At 38.3% G+C, this 24,969-nt stretch overlaps 1 protein-coding gene across 5 annotated transcripts in view; it reads right to left on the bottom strand.

The window, feature by feature from the left end:
- Nucleotides 1-3,398: 3,398 nt before the first annotated feature.
- The window catches only part of LOC128844038 (tight junction protein ZO-1-like), a 175,240-nt gene continuing 153,669 nt past the window's right edge, over nt 3,399-24,969 (bottom strand). For 2 of the 5 annotated variants that reach the window (XM_054041321.1, XM_054041325.1), the window contains 5 exons: nt 20,999-21,171; nt 16,478-16,955; nt 14,763-14,980; nt 13,156-13,299; nt 3,399-4,976 (listed from right to left, as the gene is read on the bottom strand). In XM_054041321.1, coding sequence (XP_053897296.1) covers nt 4,882-4,976; nt 13,156-13,299; nt 14,763-14,980; nt 16,478-16,955; nt 20,999-21,171 — 1,108 coding nt within the window. In that variant the 3' untranslated portion in view covers nt 3,399-4,881. The remainder of the gene's footprint in view (nt 4,977-13,155; nt 13,300-14,762; nt 14,981-16,477; nt 16,956-20,998; nt 21,172-24,969) is intronic. The other 3 variants (XM_054041324.1, XM_054041326.1, XM_054041323.1) reach the window with 2 other exon arrangements.

The following is a 24,969-nucleotide window of genomic DNA, read 5'->3' as shown; positions in this document are numbered from 1 at the left end:
AACCCCCCAGAGTAGATGCACCTACGGGCAGGTCTACGCTATGGGGTTAAGTCGACCTAAGTTATGCAACGTGAACAACATAGCTGGAGTCAACATAGCTTAGGTCATAGAATATCAGGGTTGGAAGGGACCTCAGGAGGTCATCTAGTCCAACCCCCTACTCAAAGCAGGACCAATTCCCAACTAAATCATCCTAGCCAGGGCTTTGTCAAGCCTGACCTTAAAAACCTCTAAGGAAGGAGATTCCACCACCTCCCTAGGTAACCCATTCCAGTGCTTCACCACCCTCCTAGTGAAAAAGTTTTTCCTAATATCCAACCTAAACCTCCCCCACTGCAACTTGAGACCATTACTCCTTGTTCTGTCCACTTACTGCTGTATCTCAACCGTGCTGGGTTGATGGGAGAAACTCTATCGACTTACTTTATGCTTCTCATTCCAGTGGAGTACTGGAGTCGCAGTCAATTTAGCGGGTCTTCACTAGATCCGCTAAATTGACGCCCAGTGGATCGATCACCGCAGCATCAATCCCCAGTAAGTGTAGACATACCCTATGTTAACCCTGCTAGGGTGGAGGGTCTCAGACTCCAGCCCAAGACAAATGTGTTTACATCTATTTTTAGCTCCACAAACCCAAATCAACTGACCCAGGCTCTGGATTTTTTAATTGCGGTGTAGAAGGCCTCTTAGTCCTTTTAGATTTAAAGTTTTTGCTACCGCCCTGGTTGAAAACATCTGTATTGAATTTAATGGATCTAGCTCCCAGGTTCAAGAAAGTAGAGTTCACTTTTTTAATATAACACTTAAAACTCTTGAAGAAAGTTTCCTATCCCAGGAAGCTTATAAACTATAGAGGCAACAAAGAGGAAGGATGGGAAGCAACAAAAAAGCCTAAACAGTGAAGTTGAGCATATAATGGGGTGGGGGGGGTCTGGCTAGTTGCAATACTTGTTGGTTTTCAAAGGTATCTACTGGTTCCAACATCTTCCTTTTGGGCGTAAAATCAAATTCCACTCACTTGACATTACTTAAGGGCAAGAAACTCTGTGAAATGTTTGACATAATTGAAGATAAAAACAAAAAAGGTAGGTTTTTTTTATGCCCTCTGTTTTGTTAACTGCTCATCTTCAGTATTGCATCCATGTGTATGATTTGGCTTTTCCTCTCTGCTCTTTTCTGTGGGTTTAAAGGTGATCTGCAAAACATCTTAAAAAGGCATCTGGTGCCCTTTTCTGCTCTTTATATTGAATGAAGTTGCCCTAAAATTATTAATATCAGGAATGTTATCTCTGGTCTTTATTTTGCTGGGGGACATGTTGGGAGGTCTCAGAGTATATTTGTGAGATCTCACACCTTAACTGAAGGTGACAGTATTGAATATTTAAGATACTCTTTCAAAATTGTAGTCTACTGAAGTTAAATGGGTGTTGTTAAAACCAAACCCAGCACTTTAAATAGTTTGACTAAAATATCTCTTCCCTTCACACTTGATCATTTTTCACTCAATTAAATCTCACTACTTGGCCAGTCAATCTTCCAAGATGGACAGGACCTGAATTTCAAATGAAAAAGCCAGAATAACCTCCCCACCTCCTTTTTTCCCTTCTATTAAGAGTGTCATTCAGACTACTTTATATACCATAAAGCAGCAAAAAAGTACTCAAGAACCCCCACCCACCAACCCCCCAGTCACTTACCAACTCCTAGCTTCATTTTAATAATCTTTAAAATGTTCATCTACTTGCTCTCTAATCCACTCTTCCTTCTGAAATGGCATCTACATTATAGATTTTTGGACTTAAAGCACCTGCTATATCTAACACCCATCTACACACAAGCGCTTTCAACAGTGTACAAATATTACCAGCCCCACTATAATTGTACTTACTAAAAGCAAAACTCATCACAATTGTACTCTGCATTGTATCATAATAGCAGTGTAGACAATGTCCACACTTCAACTGCACTGATGCAAGTGGTCCACACGACATATAGGTTTCCACAACCCCTTTAGTGACTCCCATTTGCAATGTCTTGTATTCTCCTTAAATTACTAATTTATTGTTTTGAGCTTCTGGAGAGCTTCTGTAAATTTATATTTTGGGAGTTTACAGTTCACATTAAAAAATTGTTACAGCATTTCTTCAACTCTGGGTTCCAACTCCCACAAACCCCACTATGGGAACCCACAGGTCAGGTACCCACAAGATGCAACTACTGAAACATTTGGATAAAATGTGGTGTTTAGATATGCTGAACACATTTTACACTACTTTGGACACAACAGGTCAACTGAGCCATTGCAAGTATCAGCAATGTGTTTTCTAATGCACAAAAGTCTTGAGGTATGTTGCTGTCTGCTAATTATCTATCCAGTAAGAACAAACTTAGAATGGAAACGCTTCAGGTTTATAAGCCATATTTCAGAGTGATTTTTAACAGTACTTCCAGAATTTAGGCAGGGCCTTACAGAATCAGACTATACCTCAATCATCAGTGACCGAACATAAAAGTGACAGTCCTGCCAATGTAATTCTAGTGAAATATCATAAGTTTTAAGCCAGAAAAATACTGTGCACATTATAGAGCCCATTAAGTTTGTGTACGGGTATTATTTAAATCAATTTAGAGCAACCAAAGGGCATGATTTGTCTTTTATCCTAAATGTACCCAAGGGACAGTTGGCTTTTATTTAGTGTAAATCCTATTCTAAACTTTTGGTTTTAGACATACAATAGATTGTAAGCCTATAGTATTGCGGCCATCCTGTTATTGAGGACCTTCTAGTGCCAGCCCTATATTGGATTTTGCCTCTATAGGACAATTCCCTTAAGTTTTGGAATAGATCTCAGGAGGTGAAAATGTGTTTGCTAACTTGCCAGCATGTTTTAGAAACTAATTTACATACACCTCTACCTCGATACAACGCTGTCCTCCGGAGCCAAAAAAATCTTACCGCGTTATAGGTGAAACCGCATTCTATCGAATTTGCTTTGATCTGCCGGAGTGCGCAGCCCTGCCCCCCTGGAGCACTGCTTTACCGCATTATATCAGAATTTGTGTTATATTGGGTCGCGTTATATCGGGGTAGAGGTGTATGTACAATAAAGAGCCTAATTTACCCATGGCGATTCATGGCATAATTCTGCCACTTGTACTTGCTTCGAATAATATCCTACTCTCGAGTAACCCCAGTGGGTTCACACCACAATTGCACCTTGAATTGGTTTTATTATAATAGTTAAGACTATTCAATGGGGAATCTCCCAAAATAAAGTTCTACTGAGCATGAGTAAGGACGGCAGAATCTGGTCCTTAAAACAGAAACTAAACTGATTTTGGAAGTGTGCACATAAATGCATTTTGGAAACAATAAGATACTGAAAATATCCTTTATTATTTTAAAAACAATTTTATTCTGTATATTTAGAAATGTGTAATTTTAATAACTGCAAAGAAAAAAATCAGCCACACCTGAATAGCTAATAACTGATTAACAGAATGCAGTGGTATATTATCTAAACAGTAGTAGTGCTGATGTGCCATAATAAATTGTCTATTAGTAAAAAAATACATTTCAGGGCACATAGTAATAGCATCCTTATCACAAATTACAGTAGGGATATTTTTCAAGATTTTAATCAAACTAGAGAATTCCGAGTTATATTCTTCAAATGCAGCACTTAAAAAGGTAACAACATTGTGCATTTAAAAAAAAAGTCCTTGTTTGTATATTGTAGAAATGCTGCTTTATTGCTGCAGATGTCAAAGTTCAAGGCTCAAAAGGTATGAGAATACAAAGATATCCTTAAGAAACTTTGTTTTGTTTTTATATATATTTATATATAAAAAGGTAAAGCTTATAAAAGTTAATTTACAAACCAAGAACAAAAGTGGTATGCACGCTTTATATACAGGCATTCTATAACATCTATAAATTTTCAAATGCATAGCAGAAAACATACCATCATTTTCTTCTGGCTCACTTCTGGTTGATCAACACAAACAATACTTGTTCTCTAAACCAGCAAGTTCACAATAAGTCACTTTATCAATCTGTTTCATGATATATTATCTAGTTAAGCACAAAAGCCATACAAACTTAGTAATACAGAGAACTAAGACTATTAAAAACATGAGGGTAAGGCATCCCTGCTGGTTAATATGTCTGTAGTAACGTGTTGGTTAATTTACAAATCCACAGAGGCAACTGAACCATAGTCATCTCACATGCTTTCTATCTTTCCCATGACAAAGAAAAGTAATGTTTTCATGTACAGTAAGTAGACGTGCTTTTTATAAGCCTCACAGTAGAGGAAAACATCCAAGTTGTGCTAGTCAAAAGTTTACCGCTACTTTATGGGACATGTACACCAAAAGAGCCATCTAAAAACCAGAGATGGAAGTATAGTAGGGTGTATTTTAACACAAAAGTTTAAAAAAAAAAACAAAAAACCACCAAACCACCCCCAAGTTAAAAAAAAAAAAAAAAAAAAAAAAAAAAAAAAAGCCAAATTCTGTAGTTCAACCAGTGGACTATGAACCAAATTCAATTCTTCTGTATCTATTCCATTGGTACTTCATTGATACTTTAAAGTTTTAACAATGAAACACTAGCTGTGTCCATTTAAAAAAACCAAAACAAAACAAAAAGAAACCCCCAACATTCGGAACCCACAAGAACCCCACGTTGTTTCCATAGTATACTTCCTGTTTGTGGCATGTATTCTGACCATGGTTCAAGAGTGTACTTGCTAACCATTGTTAGTTAAAGCAAGATGCTTAAACAGTAAGTTCCGTTAATACTTGATAGAGTCATTCAGTTTATATGTAAGGTCCATCTCAGTTTCACATTATTTACTCAGTCAGCTAATTTAAGGATTAGAAGTGGTCAATTAGGACTGAGACACAGTTTGCTCCAACAAGATAGTTTGGATCTCCAGGAAGAGACTTGTTCTGCCAAGTTTTGGGGTCACCTGTGGGAGGAAAACACAATGTTGGTGTTTAGAATCCAACATCAAACAGTGTACATCTTGAAAGAACCATGTTTTTGGATAGTACCTTTTAGTTCAGAAGCAACATGTTTTGCAATAAAAAGTATAGTTTGTATTTTACTCAAAGAGTCCATGGATGGTACAGTTTTAATTTAGTAAACTGCTTGTTGTTGTGGTAATTCAAAAAAGAGACTTGGTCGTACTCAAGGACTATTGTACATACAAAACAGATTTGCTCTGCAGCAGCACCAACATAGTGCTTTCCCTTCAAATGATCAAAACTAATCTATATTGGATACTCACAGGACTTTTGTATTAAAAAAACAGAAAATACGGACTTTTGCTAGGCTACATTAACTAATACTTCAAGAATCTGTTTCATAATTTTAACAAAGACAAGTCAAAACTCAAGATAAGTTGTTCTACTCGCTATGAAGTAGTGGGAACTTTATTTTGTATTCGGAGTAATTTTTTATCTGAACACAGTATACCAGTAGTACAATATAACTGACTGAAAAAAGATGGTTACTTACCTGTGTTGTAACTGTTCTTCAAGGTGTGGATGCAGACATATATTCCACTCAGCTGTTCACATGCCCAGTGCACCAAAGCCAGAGAAATAGGCCTAGCAGTATCAGTAGGGATGATGCTTGTGCCCCTTTGCTTAATGGTCCCTCCCCTGACTATATATGGGTGGTGCTACCCTAATCCTGCCTCAGTTCCTTCACACCAAACCTTAGGCTGGGGACTGCAAAGGGGACAGAGGGTAGGTTGTGGAATACATGTCTGCATCCACATCTGGAAGAACAACAGTTACAACACAGCCAAGTAACCATCTTTTCTTCTTCAAATCTCAGCAGACATGTATGCCACGCAGGTGACTCAAGCCGTTTAATGAGGAGGTGGGGCTCAGTCTATTTAAACAGTGACTGCAGAACTGCCTTCCCAAAAGTTTGCATCAGTCCTTGATACTGTGGTGATAGCATAATGTCTAACAAAGGACGTTCACTGGAGACCACGTTGCAGCCCTGTAGATGTACACTATGGAAACATCTCTAAAAAATGCTGTTGATGTTGCTTGAGCTTGGGAACATAATCTAAGCCACTCCAAAAGTTGTAGTAATATAGATATCCATTTAGAAATGGTTTGAGCTGAAACCAATTGTCCTTTCATCCACTCAATGTAAGATATGAATAGACGAGGTAATGAACTAAATGGTTTATCCTTTCCGGATAAAATGTCAAATACCGTCTCACGTCCAAGACATTCTTCTGCACCCAAATATGATTTTGGGGAAAAAATACAGGTAAAGTGTGACACACTGTACCTCAAAGTAGCATCCTGGAGCCCCCATATTCATCACTGTGATATGATTGATATGTTTGGTACAACAGATGCCTTGTGAGGTATCATTTTAAAAGTCTTGATCTGTTGAACACTAATATTCTGTTGGATTGTATGTACTATCATTGTATGTGAAGTTATGAAGTATTGCTGCATGTGCTTGTGGGGGGCGGCTGCCCCACCCTTATGAGAGATTGGGCTAGGGCAGGCCAGAGCGGCTGCACTGAGAGGCAGCCAATCAGGGAAGGCTTGAGGGAGAGCCAATGAGGGCTGAGCAAGTGGCGGCCAATCAGGGCCACAGGTATGGTGTAGTCCAATATAAGGCCTTATATAAAACTGCCTAGGAGAGGAGCAGGCAATCTCTCCCAGACTTCCAACAGGGAACGTCTGTCTCCTGAGCTAGGAGACCAGCACTGGGGGAATGCTAGGCTGCAGGCCCTGAAGGGTGCAAAGGGTCAGAGGGGAAGTGACCCAGGGAGAGTGGACAGCAAGCAAGGGGAACAAAGGAGGGCAGGGAGGCTGCCGCTAGAGGGTCCCTGGGTCGGGAGTAGTGGGTGGGCCTGGGTCCCCTCCCTTCCCCCTTATATTGCACCTGGATGTGGGAAGTGCCCATATTGGACTACACCATACCCCTGACGGAAGGGGTTAAACTTTGGGGTGTAGGTGGCCACTGCGGCAGGTGGAGGACTGCTGTTAACCCACCCTCCCCCCACCCTGGAAGGGAGTGAGAACGGACTGGGAGGGCACTGCCAGAGGGCAGTGTCCTGAAGGAGACGCCGTGAACAGAAGGGAGCAACGCGGGTCCAGGCGCCAACGGAGGGTGAGACGCAGACGGAACACCACCAAGTGTGGGTGCTCCCTATGGACTGAGCTAAATCCCGGAGCGACCAGTGGGAGGTGCCGCACCAGCGAGTCCCGCCCCGTCATAGTGCTACTGAAATATGTTGTGAGATTGGGAAACTCCCACAGCTAGCTTTTCAGCTGCAACAATGGATGGCCTGACAAGTGTTGATGCCCAATCAAAAAAAAAAAAAAATCCACTTTTCCAGATTCTGCTCAGAGTGCGCACACAGGCAGTGGAGACTGCCTGGCCCCAACATCACAGCAAGGATCTTTCCTGCAGCTGGAAGAAGGTATAAAAAGAGAGACAGTAACATCATCACTTGGCCTCTCTCCTCCCTCTCCCCCGCCCCTGAGAGATCGGGAGATTGATTCCAAGCTGGAAAGGAGCTCTGTCTGAGTATTAAGAACTGTAAGATGCCTGTAACAGAGACAGTGGGGTGAGAGTCTGTTTGATTCAAATCTTGCTTAGTCTGTTAAAGTTAGAGTTTAGACTGTGAATTTATTTTTATTAGGTAACCAATTTTGATCTCTATGCCTGCTACTTATCACTTAAAATAAGTCTTTCTGTAGTTAATAAAATCTGTTTTATATATGTTTTAGGTTGAAGTGCTTGTGGAATCACAGGTCAGATTACAAAGGCTGGTGCATGTCCACTTTTCTACGAAGAAGTGGCAAATTTATTAATGATCTTGCATTGCCCAAGGGAGTCTTGAGCAGTGCAAGACAGTACATTTCTGCAGTGCAAGGCGGGGTAGGGGAGATGGACTGTTGCCTCTCTCTGAGTGGCTCAGGGAGCATTCATGCAATATAGCAGGGTGTTGGGCTCCAGATGGCAACGGCTGAGTGATCATACTGCCTGGAGGGGTGTTGGTGCTTGTCACGGTCATAACTTTGTGGGGGACACCCAAGACAGGAGAGTTTAGGATGCACCATGGTCCCACAGTTTCAGGTTCTACCCAGAGGATTCCAATCACACAGTAACCTGATTATGACAAAATAGATATCTCTTTTGACAGAAATTCTGGGTGTGGTCTTAAAATTACCTTGTCTTTGCAGAGCTGGGTTTACAGGGGATTGACCATTAAGACTTGTAATTTACTGATTTGTCAAGTGGATGTGATAGCTACCAGGAAGTTAGTTTTCTGGGAGGGGAGAGCCAACGAGTAGCTCTAATGGTGAACCCATTAGTGCATTCAGCACCATATTAAGGTTCCACAATGGCACCATCTTCTTCACTGGTAGAAAGAGACAGACCTTTCAGAAACCTCCTTGCCATAGGACTTGAAAATACTGACCTCCCACAAAAGGAGAGTGGAAAGCTGAAATTGCAGCAAAATGAACTTTCAAGGAGCAAAGAGCCAGGCCTGAAGATTTCAACTGCAACATATTGTCCAAAATGTTCTGAATCTGGGCTGACGTGATAAATTCCCTTAGAGATCACCCAAATTGAAAACTGCTTCCTTTTAGACAAGTAGGTGGCCCTCGTAGATGATTTTCTATTACTAAGCAGAACTTCCCTAACTGCTTCTGAACACTGCATGTCGTCCTTATCTAGCCACACAACATACACGCGGTAAGGTGTAGACTGTCTGGATGAACACTCTGGCCATGATGTTGAGTCAACAGGTCAGGAAGAAAATGGAAAGACATGGGAGGTCAAACTGATAGCATATGAAGATTGGAGAACCAATATTATCTCGGCCACGCTGGTAAAATCGCGATCAGCTTGGCCTGGTCCAATTTGAGTTTGAGGATAACCTGAGGGATAAGAGGGATGGGGGAAGGCACACATTAGTTCGGACCCCAGTTCAGATGAAATCCGCTTGTGAGGCATTCTTGGAAGAGGGCCCTCAGCACACTGTTCTTCAGTAACCACTTGTGGCAGTTTGAGAAGATTCTGCTAAGGTGATCGGCCAGCTGAGTCTGAGAGCCTGGTCAGTGAGCCACTACTAGCATGATATTTTCTTTGATGCAGACGTGCCAAAATTTTATTGCTTCATGATGAAGTTGACTGGAATGGGCTCTTCCCTGCTTGTTGACATAGTACATCACAGTGATATTGTCCATGAGTATTGTGCACGGTTGTTCCCTGAATGTGATGCCAAAAGGCCCGCCACACATTGTATATTGCCCAAAGCTCCAGCACATCAATATGACAGGACGCTTCCTGTTCCAATCACAATCCCTGAATTGTTAATGATTCCAGATGCACTCCCTAACTTATGGAGGAGGGACCAGTGACTCACATTCTGTAGGCATGGCACCAACAAAGGGACCCCCCTTGACACACATTGTCCTGAATTGTCTGCCACTGCAGCAGGGTGTTTGGTATTTCTGGAGGTACTCACACCAGAATGTCTGGTGAATGGTAACTTGGACAACAGACAAGCCTCACATGCTGAACTATGTAGATACATCTGGCCATATGGCCTTATAATTTCAGACACACTCGGGCTGTTGGGGTAGGATGTGGAGGTCCAGACATAGGTGATTTTTTGGTCCTTTTTCTTGGAGGACCTGAGGAAGAGGAAGAGAATCTTCCTGCTAGAGGCCGCCTCAGAGTCCTGCCGAGGAACATCAGCATACTGGTACCATCTCCTATGCTGATATAGGCCTCATGGCTTGCTCCATTAGGTACTGCTTGAGTCTCAAGTCCCTTGCCATCTGTGTCCTTTTCTTGAAGGACTTATAGATGGAGCTCCTATCCTTAATGTGCCCCTTTCCCAGGCCAAGTGAACACCATGTGTGGATATCACAATTCAGAATAGCCCCTCCGCATAAAAGTCAATGTTTAAATCCTGGTGAAGGCATTCCACCGGGAAACTATTGCTAAATTCCCTAACTAATCTATGGTATTGCTAAAAAACTAAACTATTTACAAGAAGTTCTTAAAGACAGAGAAGGGAAAAAAAGGGTAGTGTGAAGAAACACTACCCAGGGTGCTCCAACTCCAGTCTGAGGCAATGAGAAGGAAATGAGAGGGGTCAGGGCAGCGCCATCCCTACAGGTACTGCTAGGCGAATTTCTACAGTTTGTGTGTGCTGGGCACGTGCACATCTAAAATGGTATACATGTCTGCAGCAAGTCAAAGAAGAACTACTACTAATCTTCTGGAGAAACTTTACTAGAGCACTGATGTGCTAATGAGATAGTAATTTGCTGATATTTATTTTAGATAAGATTTACAACTGATATGTCATTAAAGCTCCTGTGATATTTTCTTTAAAAACAGAGGGTTTATTCTTAGTTGTCATCTGTCAGAACTCAGAAGATTAATTCCAGTCTACACTTATTGTCCCTTGTAGTTTCAACTTGAGACGTTCCAGACCCAATAAACCACTGCAAGATGTTGCTAGTCCAAAATATAGTGTCCTCATTCTACCATTTCAGTGGTAGATTGAGATAAACATAGTAGTGTTCTTTAAAGCCTGAAGGATAAATGGCACTATAAAATTTCAGTAAGATGGGCCAAAAAATACATCTGTCCTAAGATTTGGAGACATCATTTACATAATACAGCATCTCAAACCTTTGTGTTAAAGGAGACAAATGTAAATTCCAGTTGTTTTCTGGAGAAACCCATGAAAACAAACATGAATTACACAATGTGCTAAAATGATAACACCTGATGTGGAAACTGGAAAAAGTAAAGATGGCCTAGGGTTGTCATGTGTATTTATAGAATTTAAAAACAAATCAACTGATTGCAGCCAACAAATGCTAATTATTTAAAACTGTTCTCAAATAGAAGTTTAGTGCTGCTGGAGGATTTTCAGTTCTGTACATACATTAATTCCATTCAATATGGAAACCTGAGTCTTTGTAAAATACCTGAATAAATTTGCAAAAGGTCAAAAATTAGATTGTAATAAGGGTAGGTTTTAATCTCACAGATGAGGCAATCTAAAACATTTTAAAACACACCTATGGTGTAGATTAGATTCTAACCAATACAACCTATAACTGTTACTCCACAAGTTGAAGATACGACTACTTTCCCATAATTTGGGCATTTAAATCCTTTGAAGTAATGACCGTACAATATCAAACTAATACAGTGCAACAAGTGTAATATAAAAGGAAATGAATGTACTGTTAGTCATTTAAAGATGCAATTTAAATTCTCTCCACTCAAAAGTTAAAATGAGATTAACCAAGAATTTCAGATGTTTTAGGGATAATATACAAGTATTTCTGACTTAAGCGTAGCAGAGAGTAGGTCAGTATATGTAATTAAATGTTCATTTAAAGAACAGGACATGGAAACAACTGAGACTGAGCAAAAAGCTGAGATCAAGCAAAAGATTGAATAGAAAAAGCACCATAGTGTTGCAAACCACTGCTATAAAGGCACCTGAAAAATCAGAGTCCTGTAACCAGCTAATTTAAAAAGAGAAAACAAATATTTATTTAAGACACAGTATGGTCTACTTACATATCAGAAGACAAAATTGCCTAATTCTGAAATTGTCTCAAAAAGCAAGATTACTGATACATCCCATTTCAGTTAAACAGAATAAAATGTTGTGTTATAACTCCAATACAGAAAGTGTTAGTACTTGTATATGCTTTCTCTCTCTCTTTCTCACACACAAACACAGGCTAATTTAGGAGAGCAAAACGATTTGTCTTAAAGAAGTTTTGATTACTATTTGGGAGGACTAGTGTTTCTCCTTTCATTTCAAGTAAATTCATGAATAGATTTTTCAGTTACAAAATATGAGTGCTTTTTAAAAAGTTTTATGTAGTTGTGATGGTGTTTTTTGGGTCCCCGCCACTTAAGTATCAATGTTTTAACATTTCAAATATGTACATACAGTTAAGTAGATGTATGGAACACATGCATATAATAGTATAAAAACCATCCAAATGTTGATTTCTCTAAATCAGATGCCCATCATCAAAACTGATGCTCTAATCTTTCAGTGTCAACGCATTGTTGACAGGTATAGATACATTAATGACAATACATTTTGTTTTAAATACTCTATACATAAGTACTGTGTTTAAATATTATATACAGATTATATGTACACATTAGAGGTGTAAATCCTTCCATTGTAATGTTAGAAAGTAGCTGAATAAAACCTTGGCTTTCTTCAAATGTGCAGATATTAATTTTTAAATTGCTGTAACTTGAGACATTTCATGAAATTGCTTGAAACTTACATAAAAATTCGACTTCAGCCTAATACTGATCACCCAGAATTTCAGCCAACAATGTTTTCTCTGTTCCAAGTAAGGGGGTGAAAGTGGTAGTGAGCGTACAGGAAAAAAGAACAGGCATACAAAACTGAAACCTGGTTGCAACTTCAACTAGGAAAAGCCTCTCTCCATAATTCTGGGTGCAAAAAGGAGGTTGGTGAAGAAACAGGTGGAAGCAAGCAAGAAAGTTGTATGGAAAATCCAGCCATATTAGAATGAACTATAAAATGCTTTTACAGGCAAACACTGTAGTTTTCTTAAATGGTCTGATTGTAAGCATCAACTTGCAAATATGAAAACAGTTAACATGTAATAAGTCATGATTTAGGAGTGCAGAAGTTAAACTTACAATTTGCCAAAGTACTATATGGCCAATTAAGCAGAAGACATGAGTTTGTGGTATAAAAGCCAATTAGGGGTACATAATCATTCCCCCACCCAATTTATTTTAGTGCAAATTTACAATTTTAAAAAGTGTTTGCAGCTGTAACAGTCCTCAAGGAAGAAGAAAAAGTAGAAAGTATGATGCTATTTAACGGACCACGGATAAGGTAGATAATATAATACTGTATTTTTCTTTACCATCTTGGTTTGTCAACCACGATTTTAGCCATGAATTTGCACCATGAGTAATGAAAGTGAAATGGAGAGTCTGACACAAATACAATGATTGAGTTATATATTACACATTGTCACCTTTAGCCAAGTGATCTTAAATTACACGATAGCACCCAAAAGCCCCAAAAGGACAGAGGGAGGACAGCATACCCGACGAGGAGTCGGAGGATTTTAGAGCAAAAGACCAACCATCAGGGGTCATAGACGCACAATGTGGTAAGCGCAGCTCCACTGGCTTCAGGAATTTTAGTCCGTGGGGCCCACACATTACCAACGGGCTAAGCAGTGTTTCTCCTACAGTTAAAGAGAAACAAAAATAAAAGGTTATCAGTGGAAACCTGTACTCCTTAAAATACATTCAATATTTCTTCATACACCAACAAGAGCAAAATATGTAGAAATTAATTTATAAAACCTTTGAAAATTTAGCCTTGAAAATAAAACAGAGCTACTCAGCAAGGTTGTTTCTGGTTGCCTTTCCTATTACCATACTCCAGTGAATTTCAACTGGACTGGATCATATTACAAAAAGAAAGGCATAGGGCCAGACAAGCCAGACTATTTGACTACAAATGTGTGCTATACCAGAAGTACAAACGTGAACCTCGCAGTGCCTTGCCAACACCACAGCTTTGCTCATGCTACTGCTAGTGGTAGTTTATCCATTAGGATGTCAACCATCTTAGTGCTGACAAGGTAATGCACAGGGTTGAAGCAAGAACCCAAAAAGTCACTTGTTGAACGTGATAGCTGAGCTAGCAAATAGTTGCCTAAGAGCCCAGCCCTCTCTTAACAGTCAAAAGACATGGTACAAGGAATTGAGAGTTTTTATTTTTGCATTTAGCTGCTCAAGATGGTAATGAGAACACGCTCCTCAACTAAACAACCCATATTCAGATGATAGGTCTAGAGTTGCTTTGAACCTTGTGCCACAAAGTACCAATACAGTGCCTCAATTGTAAATTCCTGAAATTGAAGTCCTGAAGGCGAGAACAACTTCTCCTTAACTTACATAAATGAGACGCGTATAGTATACATTTAAAGGACTACTAGTTTCCATTTGTCTAGGTTCTGGAGTGACTATTGAAAAAACAAACTGACTACAATAAAAAGATATTCCTAGGTTATATGCTGTACTACTTGCCACTTTAATACACAGTAAAAGTGTGTGTTTTAGAAAACGGCAAGTCATTCAGTGATTGCATCATCTGGCTTGTCTGAAAACCAAGTCAAAAAATCTCATTTGCTTGAGTATTTTCTACCTCACACCTATTTTTATAATGCAAAGAAGGACAGAAAACATTTGGCCGTTATTAGGTCTTTGAAACGTCCAGCATTTGAGGTAAATTTTCTCAATGTATTTGGCTAACACTTCATTTAATTTTTAAAAAGATAAATTGTATAATGCTTTCAGTCCTATATCATGTGAGGAAACATTAACCTGGCAGACCAGAATACACCCATTCACTGACTATAGAGATAATGAAGCAATGAAAGTCATTTAAAAAAATATTTTCAAAGTATATTAAAATTTAATTTGTGCATGTCAACATACTTAGATATTAAAAATTATAGTCAAAATGGAGCCACCCTGAATTATTCTCCCATCTGAAAATATAATTGAACAGAATACTACTTCCTCTGTATTTCTAGTTGGTGAGCTTCTTGGGGGCAGAGACCATGTCTTCCAATGTTTTGCAGTCAGTGCTTAGATAATAACATTAGATGGTATATTAAGATACAAAGACAACTCTTACCTTTCTCTTTGTCTAAAGGTGGGAGGATACTATTATCTCTGCAGACCTTGAAATAGATTTCTTGCTCTATTCCCTCTGGAATGGCTCCTTGTGGTATAATTATACTAACTCCTGTCTCTATGGAGCTTAATACACCACCATTGCTGTTAAAAACACCTCTTGCTGTGGCTACTACAGTGTGTCCATCCTCCTCCTCCTCATCCTCTAGTGCTGAAGGGCTAAATGTGAGATACATAGATTAAGCACAGCAGTTTTATATACCTCCCCCAAAATCAGTAGCACACACTGTATTTTGAATTAATTTACCAATGGAATGGTTACATTAGGCAGGCTAGCCCTCTTAAAGTGTAATCAGTCTCAACTAAAAAATACGTCAAATGGAATAGTGTAATTTTTGCTTATCTTTTGAGAGAGAGGATAAATGGAGATGCATTTCTGCTGTAGCCACAAAAAAATTAACTCGGAAATTTATCAACGGCATCAGTTAACTAGAGATTTTGGACCACTCAGAACTAGTTAGGTTTTCAAATGTTCAGTTTTTAGGGTTGTTTTAGGATAGTTACCCCAACTACAGAGCTCAGCATAAGAGGACTAAAATTTACTAGAATTCTGTTGTTCCAGCACCACATTTGTCATGAGTTTAGTATCATATAAAAACACAAAGCAGATGTATTATGTTGATAATTCTTATATGAACCTCACTGAGACTTTTCTTTCACTTATCTTTAAGAAAGGACAATTTGTCAGCCTTAACTTCTATAGCATCAACAAATACCACTTAGAATCCTGCCATTTTCCAGGCTGTGAAATGAATGTTGCGGAGGACTGGAAAAAAACTCACATTTTATCAGGAGGTTTATTGTACTTAAGTTGATTTTGCGTCAATTTCAGAAGCACTCATTTCTTTTGGAAAGAGACCAATTTAACAAATCTGTATCAGCTCAGCTTCTCATGGCATAAAAAATAGCCCAACTGCTTTAGCGCAAACTGCTCATTCTTATGTTGCATTACTGAATTTTAAAAAACAGTAAAAACTATTTCAAATTTGAATCATACTTTATGATCACATAACATGGCAAATGAGAAAATATTTTGCAAAGATTTTACAAACACATACCCTATTTTAAAACAAATAAATTGAGGAAATGCTCAAGTTTGCTAAAAGTATGCCCCTTATAGATGAGTGGATTTTCAGTTTTATGGTAGCTCCATAATTTGAGAATGGGTAATTGCAGCTTACTCTTAAACAGTTTGTTTGGTTTCATAGCAGGTAGAACAGAGTTGTTGAAATGACTGATCTCTTTTTAAAAGAGTGCTTTTAAAAACTGACCTGAAATAAAAATATAGCCTCCTCAACACATACAAGACCACTCCCACTGAATTTGCAATATTAAGTTGTGACATTAATAATTCAGTAATTTCAGCTTCTGGAAAGGAGTTGTTTAGAGCAAGACACATGTTAATTTTTTACTAAAAGACATAAGATAAGAACGCAATTTCATTATTAAAAAGTAGGATACAGGCAGACAGGACACCCCACATCTCCCCAAAAGCCTCCAGTGTTAGTCCCAGGAGATGCATCCTGGTTTTTGGATTAGAGAGTCTGGGCAAACTAACAGCAATTCACCCAGGACTGGACACACTGCCTAAAAAACTGCAATTTCACAAGCAACTCCATTTTTAAAAACGTATAAAAGAAAAAAAAAATATCTTACCTTACAGGAATGGCTTTAGGCACAGCATTAATGTTATTTGGTTGATATTTAGGCTTGTCTGCCTGCGTGGAGAATGTATCCATTCCACTGTCAAACTCAGAAGGCTGCAATGAGCTATGTGCTTTTAAAATTGGTTGAGGAGAATTTGGAGCCTTTGAGGGCAACTCTGGTTTATGTTGAGTTTCATTTGGCAGTAGATTGTGGTTGAATTTAGGACTTTCAAACTTTCGCTCAAATGGCCTGGCAGCACTTGTGTAAGGCTTCGTTGTAAAGCGATTATAAGCCGGGGTGACTGTTTTCTGAGTCTGCTCAGTTCCATTAATTGGACTCTTGTCAGGGAAGCTTTTCTGAGGATAGAAGGTAGATTGCACAGTGTCCTCTCGGTTGGAAGATCTGAAAGTTGCTGGTTTATTTTGAGATGGAGGTGGGTCAGGCTTGGGCACTGTGAAATTCTGGAAATCTACGGACACAGAGTTAACTGTAACACAAAATGGAAAACAAAACATGAAAAAAATCCATAATATGTAAGCCTTAATATTCAATTTTACAGCTCAAACACTTAGGTCTATTATGAACATTTTTTATTTGCAGTAGGGCTGTAGATTAACTACAAAAAATTAACCGCAATTTAAAAAATTAATCATGATTAATCGCACTGTTAAACAATAGAATACCAATTGAAATTTATTATTTGTTTATGTTTTTCTACATTTTCAAATATATTGATTTATATTACAACACCGAATACAAAGTGTACAGTGCTCACTTTATATTATTTTTATTACAAATATTTGTACTGTAAAACTAAAGAAATAGTATTTTTCAATTCACCTCATACAAGTACTGTAGTGCAATCTTTTCCGTGAAAGTGTAACTTACAAATGTAAAATTTTTTTTGTTACATAACTGCACTCAAAAACAAAACAATGTAAAACTTTAGAGCCTACAAGTCCACTCAGTCCTACTTTTTGTTCAGCCAATTGCTAAGACAAACAAGTTTGTTTACATTTACAGGAAATACTGCTGACTGCTTCTTATACGTCACCTGAAAGTGAGAACAGGCATTCACATGGCACTTTAGTAGCTGGCGTCGCAAGGTATTTATGTGCCAGATATGCTAAACATTGACATGCCCCTTGATGCTTCGGCCACCATTCCAGAGGACATGCTTCCATGCTGATGATGCTCGTTAAAAAAATAATGTGTTAATTAAATTTCTGACTGAACTCCTTGGGGAAGAACTGTATGTCTCTCCTGCTCTGTTTTACCCACATTCTGCCATACATTTCATGTTATAGTAGTCTCTGATGATGACCCAGCACATGTTCGTTTTAAGAACACTTTCGCTGCAGATTTGACAAAACACAAAGAAGGTACCAATGTGAGATTTCTAAGGATAGATACAGCACTCGACCCAAGGTTTAGGAATCTGAAATGCCTTCCAAAATCTGAGCGGGACGAGGTGTGGAGCATGCTTTCAGATGTCTTAAAAGAGTAACACTCCAATGCGAAAACTACAGAACCCAAACCACCCAAAAAAAAAAAAAAAAAAAAAAAAAAAAAAAAAAAAAAATCATCAAACTTCTGCTGGTGGCATCTGACTCAGATGATGAAAATGATCATGCGTCGGTCCTCTCTGCTTTGGATTGTTATCGAGCAGAACAGGTCATCAGCATGTCTTCTGGAATGGTGGTTGAAGCATGAAGGGAGATATGAATCTTTAGGACATATGAAATTTTAATGTAAATATCTTGCGATGCTGGCTACAACAGTGCCACGCGAACACCTGTTCACACTTTCAGGTGACACTGTAAACAAGATGTGGGCAGCATTATCTCCTGAAAATTGTAACCAAACTTGTTTGTCTGGGCGATTGGCTGAAGTAGGACTGAGTGGACTTGTAGGTTCTAGAGTTTTACATTAACTGCATTCAAAAATAAAACATTTTTTGTACATAATTCTACATTTGTAAGTTCAACTTTCATTATAAAGAAATTGCACTACAGTGCTTGTATTAGGTGAATTGAAATATACAATTTCTTTTGTTTTTTACAGTGCAAATACTGTACACTTTGTATTCTGTGTTGTAATTGAAATCAATATATTTGAAAACGTAGAAAACATCCAAAATTTCTTAAACAATAATAGAATACCATTTATTTAACAGTATGATGAATCGCGATTAATTTTTTTAATCGCTTGACAGCCCTAATTTGCAGTAGATTTAGTAGGATGTGATTGTATGTTACTCACAAAGTTAGCATTAAGGGTTTCAGAACAGCACTGAAATTAAGCTACTGTTTAAGAGAAACATTATTAAAATTATATTTTTTAGAAATATAAAGGCTTACTGCCCATTTCTGGTCCTACACAGCCATGGCATAGGAATTTATAGTTTTCAATAAATGTAGGACTTGTAGCCTAGTTTTGGTCTTCTATAAAAAGTGTGTTACATTTAGATATGTACTACTTAGATGTCAGCCCTGCTAGCTTCCTAGTTGTAGGATAAATATGAAATTTAAGAATTACAGTTAGCTTACGTTTACATAAGAAAATATATTTGTGTGTTTTAAAGAAAGGCCCAGACTAGCAAGTAGAATGAAGGCCTTGAAAATAATAAGATATAAGGCCAGAAGGAATAAAGTAGGGAGGATGTCTGATTCAAAGAATAACTAATGAGCGAAGCGAAAATTTCTAAAAAGAAGGCCTCTGACCGATAGGGATAACTGCAGATGGTTTTAAAGAAGATCCCCCCCATCCCCCCAAAAAGATAATATGTCTTAAAATGAGCCAACATGACCCTTTCCAAATCCACATACCAGTGGTTAAAGCTTATGTGAACCCAGGTGCAATGGAAAATACTGTTAGGCAGCAAGGAGGAGGGGAAGAAAAGATTTACTTTCTTCCCAAAGCCTATCAGGATTAAGACTGGAAATAAGGGTAAGCTGTCTCAAATTGTTTTTTTTAGCTGAAGTCAGTACTTGGCAATATCATATCACTTGTTTGTTAAAGGGTATAAACAAGTAAATTATTAAAGGGTTCATTGCTAATACTTGCCTGACCACACTTGAGCAACCAATACATGTTTAAGAACCCCTGGGTTTAGCCAGTTTGTAAGTATCTTGATCAAATGCTTATAAGTGTTTTGTTACTGTTTGAATGTAGTAAATTGCTTTACTTTGGCTTTTTAGACAGGTTTAGAGCAATTGTATAAGTGCCATTTGGCCTTTGGGTTTAATAAAGGAATTTATAGTTAAGTGTTTAGTGGTTTCCCATATTAATAATCTGAAATAATAATTGCAACACTAGCATACTTCATAGTGGCATGTCACCTACACTTTTGTTACCTGTATTAGCACATGTATAAATTGTACATACATGTCTTTCCATAAATGTATGCCTAATTTACACAGCACAAATTTGCTCCAACCTTTTTATGAAATGGCGTAAAACAGAGCCACAAGTAGCTGAAGTGGCTGGAACCAAACAACAGACGAGCTACACTGCAACATCATCATAAGCTTGAGCTAAAAGAAAGGACATTCTTTGTTAAGGCTGCCTAAACAAAGTAGAAAATTCTCTATTTTCGCAGACTTGAGAGAGAGCACATATCATGCTCAAAGAGTTGTGGGGGTGAGGAGGAGCTGGGAGACTGCCTATAAAGGAGAAAGATAAAATTGAAGTAGAAAGACTAATCTGCTTTATCTCTGTTGAAACTGCTAACATGGAATCAACTACAATACAAGAGTTGTTGTGATATGGACACTTCCCCAAAAGAGGCTCAGCTAACATCAAATTTTTTCATAGAACTCAGTAGAGTCTCCAAATTGTAAAAGTATAGCATTTCAACTCACCTACATATTTGCCTAGTTTAGCAACAGGCTACATAAAAGGCGCTAGCGAATTCAGTACAAACTAAAATTTCATACAATGACTTGCTTATACTGCTCTGTATACTATACACTGAAATGTAGGTACAATATTTATATTCAAATTTATTTTATATGGTAAAAATAAGTAAGCAATTTTTCAGTAATAGTGTACTGTGATACTTTTATAGTCTTATGTCTGATTCTGTAAGCAAGTAGTTTTTAAGCGAGGTGAAACCTGGGGGTATGCAAGACAAATCAATCCTGAAAAGGATACAGTAGTCTGGAAAGGTTGACAGACACTGTTCTAAATTATACATCCAAGTCCCTGACAAATAGAGATTTTTGTATCTTTAAGTGTAAGTGGCCTAAGCAAGATTCCCCATTAATTGAAATGTCTGCATCTTTAATCAACACCTTTAGCTGAACCTATTGGTTCTAATTCCCCAACTAATTTACATTTTTTACTTAAACTTGGGTAGAAATTATCGTAGTGACAGAAACTTCGTGTGCAAGAACTGAATAGTTCAATTTTAAAAAGTTTGTACAGTAACTTAAGTCTGTACTGGAGAATAGGAAACTAGGCAAATAGAACACTCGCATAAATTCAACACTGCTTTCTATTAGACATGCCAACATTCAGATTTCATACCCTCAGAAAGTGCAGACTTGGGATGTGCCTGAAGAAGTACGACAGGGTTATTAATCGACTGAGGTTGGGTATACTGTACTGGAGGTGGGGGAGGAGGAGTAACTTGAGGAACTGGCTCATAGCGCTTTTCACCACCAGGTCTATCTGTGGGCTCAGCATCAGTAGGCTTCCCCCTGTTGGAAAGAAAAGAAAAACAATAAGCTGACTCATCCAATTTTACAAAAGTTTTAAGTTCCTGAATTCACCACTATTTCTTCTTCTATAATACCTAATTTTCGTCTCTTCCTATGAACATTAACAGTTTCTGTATAACATCCAGTCCTAAGTACAAAACATTCATTTATAAGCACAAGAGATTTCAAGACAACACTGAATCTTTAAAAAGATTAGTAACACAAACCAAAAGATGGCAAAGAAAAGGCAGATGACATTTTGGGTGTATTTTTGTAATGTTTAGCTCTAAATCCTTTGTTTTCAATTTAGTTTGGGTGGTTTTTCAATTGAGGAACTGTGCTATTATTTAGGTAGGTATTAAAAAAAAGTTTAATTTTAAATTATCTAGTTTTTTAAAAAAAGCATAAATTGGATGTGCAATAGAAAGACTGATTTCTGTCAGAACTCTTCTAAATACACCCGATATTTCAGCAATGCCATCTTAATTATAAATGCAATCAGCTTAAGCTTCACTAGCTTTATGTGCATAAATTTTAACTAGTTAAATAAGCAGGCAATTTAAACTTAAATTTCAAATATTTCTCACACATGATATTTCAGGAAATGGCAAATTTTCAAAAATACCTATAGTTTTTGGCTATCGTAACTTAAATTTACTTTCAAAATCATTGTGTTTAAAATTTTAGGTGCACATAATGCCTGTGAGAAATGTAACAGTGAGAGGACACCTTAAAACATCCTCACATCAACGGCAATCTTACCACTTGATGTTCCTTTTCAAGTAGTCATAGCTAGTGTAAGAGCCAAGAAATCTAGGTGATGGCAAAGCAAACAGCAATAGAAGAATGAAAGAAAAATGGTCATTCTATCTTAAACACATTATTTCTTCATACTTCATGTTAGTCCTAGAACTTTTCACATGACAAGACGTTGTACAAAGAGACAGAATTAAGTTAGTCAGCTAGCATTCTGACACAAGACCTTACTGTATATGTATATGTACAGTGATCATGCGCTATGCTTAATATTAAACTTTTGTCCATGAATTACAGGCAGATGAGGCCTCAGTGTCTGGTCTCAGTAGTTAAGTTCAAGTCAGACTGAAATAGAAACCTTCATTATATCTTGAACAACACTTTATTAGAGTGCAATGAAAGAATTTCAGACTCTCATTCTACTTGATTGTAAATAGAATTTTAGTATTCTGAATCTGATATACTGTAGGTGCAAATCATGCTTACCTCATTCTGGGGCTATTTACTATACATATGCTGTAGTTAGTACTGCACTGCAGATGACTAGCTGAGAAAGTTTTTATAGTGAAGAGTTTAAATCTTATTCCTAGAGAAACTCTTTCAGCTCTCCAGTATCAGTGTCCACACATTAAAAAAAGGTTTCTGGTCAGCATTACCATGTCCTGTAGTTACTCTCCCAAATAACTGTGTGATATTTTAATTCTGCCTACTGGGAGAAGAAAGGTGAAACACACACACACACACACACACACACACACACACACACACTCACTCTCGCTTCATGGTTTGTGTTGTAAGTGACCTTTACTATTGTGATCCCTTCTTCCTTCTTGTGGAGTTGGGGACTACAATCGGGGAGTAAAAAACCTGAAGTGGAGCATCCACAGGGACACTACTTGAAGAATTATTATCCAGATATTCTGCAGGTATATTGTTCTAAAAGTTTAATCTAGTTTTATCATTGAGAAAGCAGTAAGATTTATGCAATAAACTGAAAAATATTAGTAGTTCCACTTTCAATGAAAATTTGGGAATATTCCTTCCAACATACATACAATTCCACTTAATGTTAATATGCATGAATTTCAGTGAGAATGGACCCCTTTCCTCTCTATGGAGTAATTTAAACATTGTCCAAAAACATCACTTATGGTCATATTTAAAAAAAAAAAAAATACAGAGGCTATTCAAACAGTGTTCTCTTTCTAAGCCACATAAATCAGATGCAAAGATGAAAACTAGCCTCTAACTGAAAAGACCTTTGATGTCACCTCATCTATGTGTGGCTCTCATTTATCATCTTTGGTCACTTATTTTAAGGCAATTACTAGCTATGTAGTTGATAACTGATTGAACCCCTTCAGCTTGTAGGATTACAGTCCGACATAGTGACATTCACAAGTATTCTACTACAACATTTTAAAAAGTTAACCTAGTAAAGACTTAACTATTCGGTAGACAAAAAACTTAGCCAGTTTAGACTTCAAAATGTAGACTGCATCTGAAAACAGGATCTCTTTGGAAGGAAGAGTATTCCACAAAAATGTAGCTTTGTTTTAAATGCACAAGTTTTATTTTTATTTCCTATTATGGTAGCAGGTAAAAGCTTCGAGCATGAATCAGGGCCCGATTATGCTGGGTGCTCTACAGACTGGTAGTAATAAGACAGTCTTTTCCCACTGACCGAAAGAAATTGTCAATGACTAATCAACATACTGAAGAACAAATAGTAACTCATTGTGAAGGCACTGGGATCAATGGGTAATGCAACTGAATAAATGGGTAGAGAACATTCTAGAAAATTAAGACAACATTGCTCTTCCTGAAAGAATGGATGAGATCCCATGTAGTGCATTCTGGGGTTCCCATCAATTTGAACCCTATAATACTGCTCCATTTGGGATGTAAAACAAACGCTTGATGGAGAGGAAAGATCACTCAGTTCTGCTTCAAGGAGAGACCTGCTCTCCTTGCCCATTCCGAGATAGGCAGAATGAAACATAAAAGCAGGACACCAGCAGTCCCAACCCTGAAAGATGCTGTGAGGAGATTGGACTTGGATAGCCACTCTCACAGCTAGTAAACAAGGCCTATGACTGCCAAAAGTAAATTATCCTCATTTTAAGATCTCAATATGTCAGTATTGTAAAAGGGCAGTTTGGATTTATAGTGTTAACTTCTAGTCATGTTGATTTTGAACAAAAAAAATCTCCAACCATATACAGTACTCATCCCACAACAAGAGGAGTTACCACTACAGGCCCATTTCTGCCACCGTGGGACCATGCTGTTGGAGGTCCAAGACAAATGACGGGGCAAACTCCAATAGGGCGCAAAAGTCTACAGAGCCAGCTCCCAACATGTAAGGGATGCCTACAATAGTCTCATTAGGCTTCCTCTGCCTGTCCTAGGCAGCAAAGAGACCAGTAGTCTTTATGGAGCAAACCAAACAGTTTCATGAAACTGAAACCCAACAGTCCTGTGCCAGGCCTACCTTCCTCTAGAGGGCTCTGGCAGTCAGTAGTCTCTGCAGAGGTTCTGGGCTGGTCCTTTCCTTAGAAAGCAATGGACAGGTGGTCTGTTTTCCTCCCTGCTTAGCCAGGACTGAGCTGTCCTCTTCCCTTTTTAACTGCCCCGTCAGTATCTGACAGCAAGTGCAGGTGTAGTGCAGTGAGGCTGAGTAGCACCATGACAATCTGGTAACCCTGGCTGGTTCAGTGTGGGATTTGCATAACCCATCACATACCTTCCCCCTCAAGGCAGTTCCTAGGGGACTAGACAGATATCAGCTTCCCCCGTTCCTAGGAGAAGGAATTTAGAGCTGAGTCAGGGGGAAAGTGGAGAACAGGTAAGTGGAGAACATGGAGAGATGGGTCGGAAATAGGAGGGAGCGTGAGCTATAATGGCAGAGAGAAAGGAGGGTCAGGGCAAAACTGGAAGGCAAGATCAAATCAGTATCTTAGATGCCTATATACAAATGTGAGAAGTATGGGTAATAAGCAGGAAGAACTGGAAGTGCTAATAAATAAGTACAACTATGAC

Source organism: Malaclemys terrapin, chromosome 10 (assembly GCF_027887155.1).
Source record: "Malaclemys terrapin pileata isolate rMalTer1 chromosome 10, rMalTer1.hap1, whole genome shotgun sequence".
NCBI classification, from domain to species: domain Eukaryota; kingdom Metazoa; phylum Chordata; order Testudines; family Emydidae; genus Malaclemys; species Malaclemys terrapin.
Note: the sequence above shows the minus strand (reverse complement) of the source record. Positions and strands in the feature narration are given on the sequence as shown.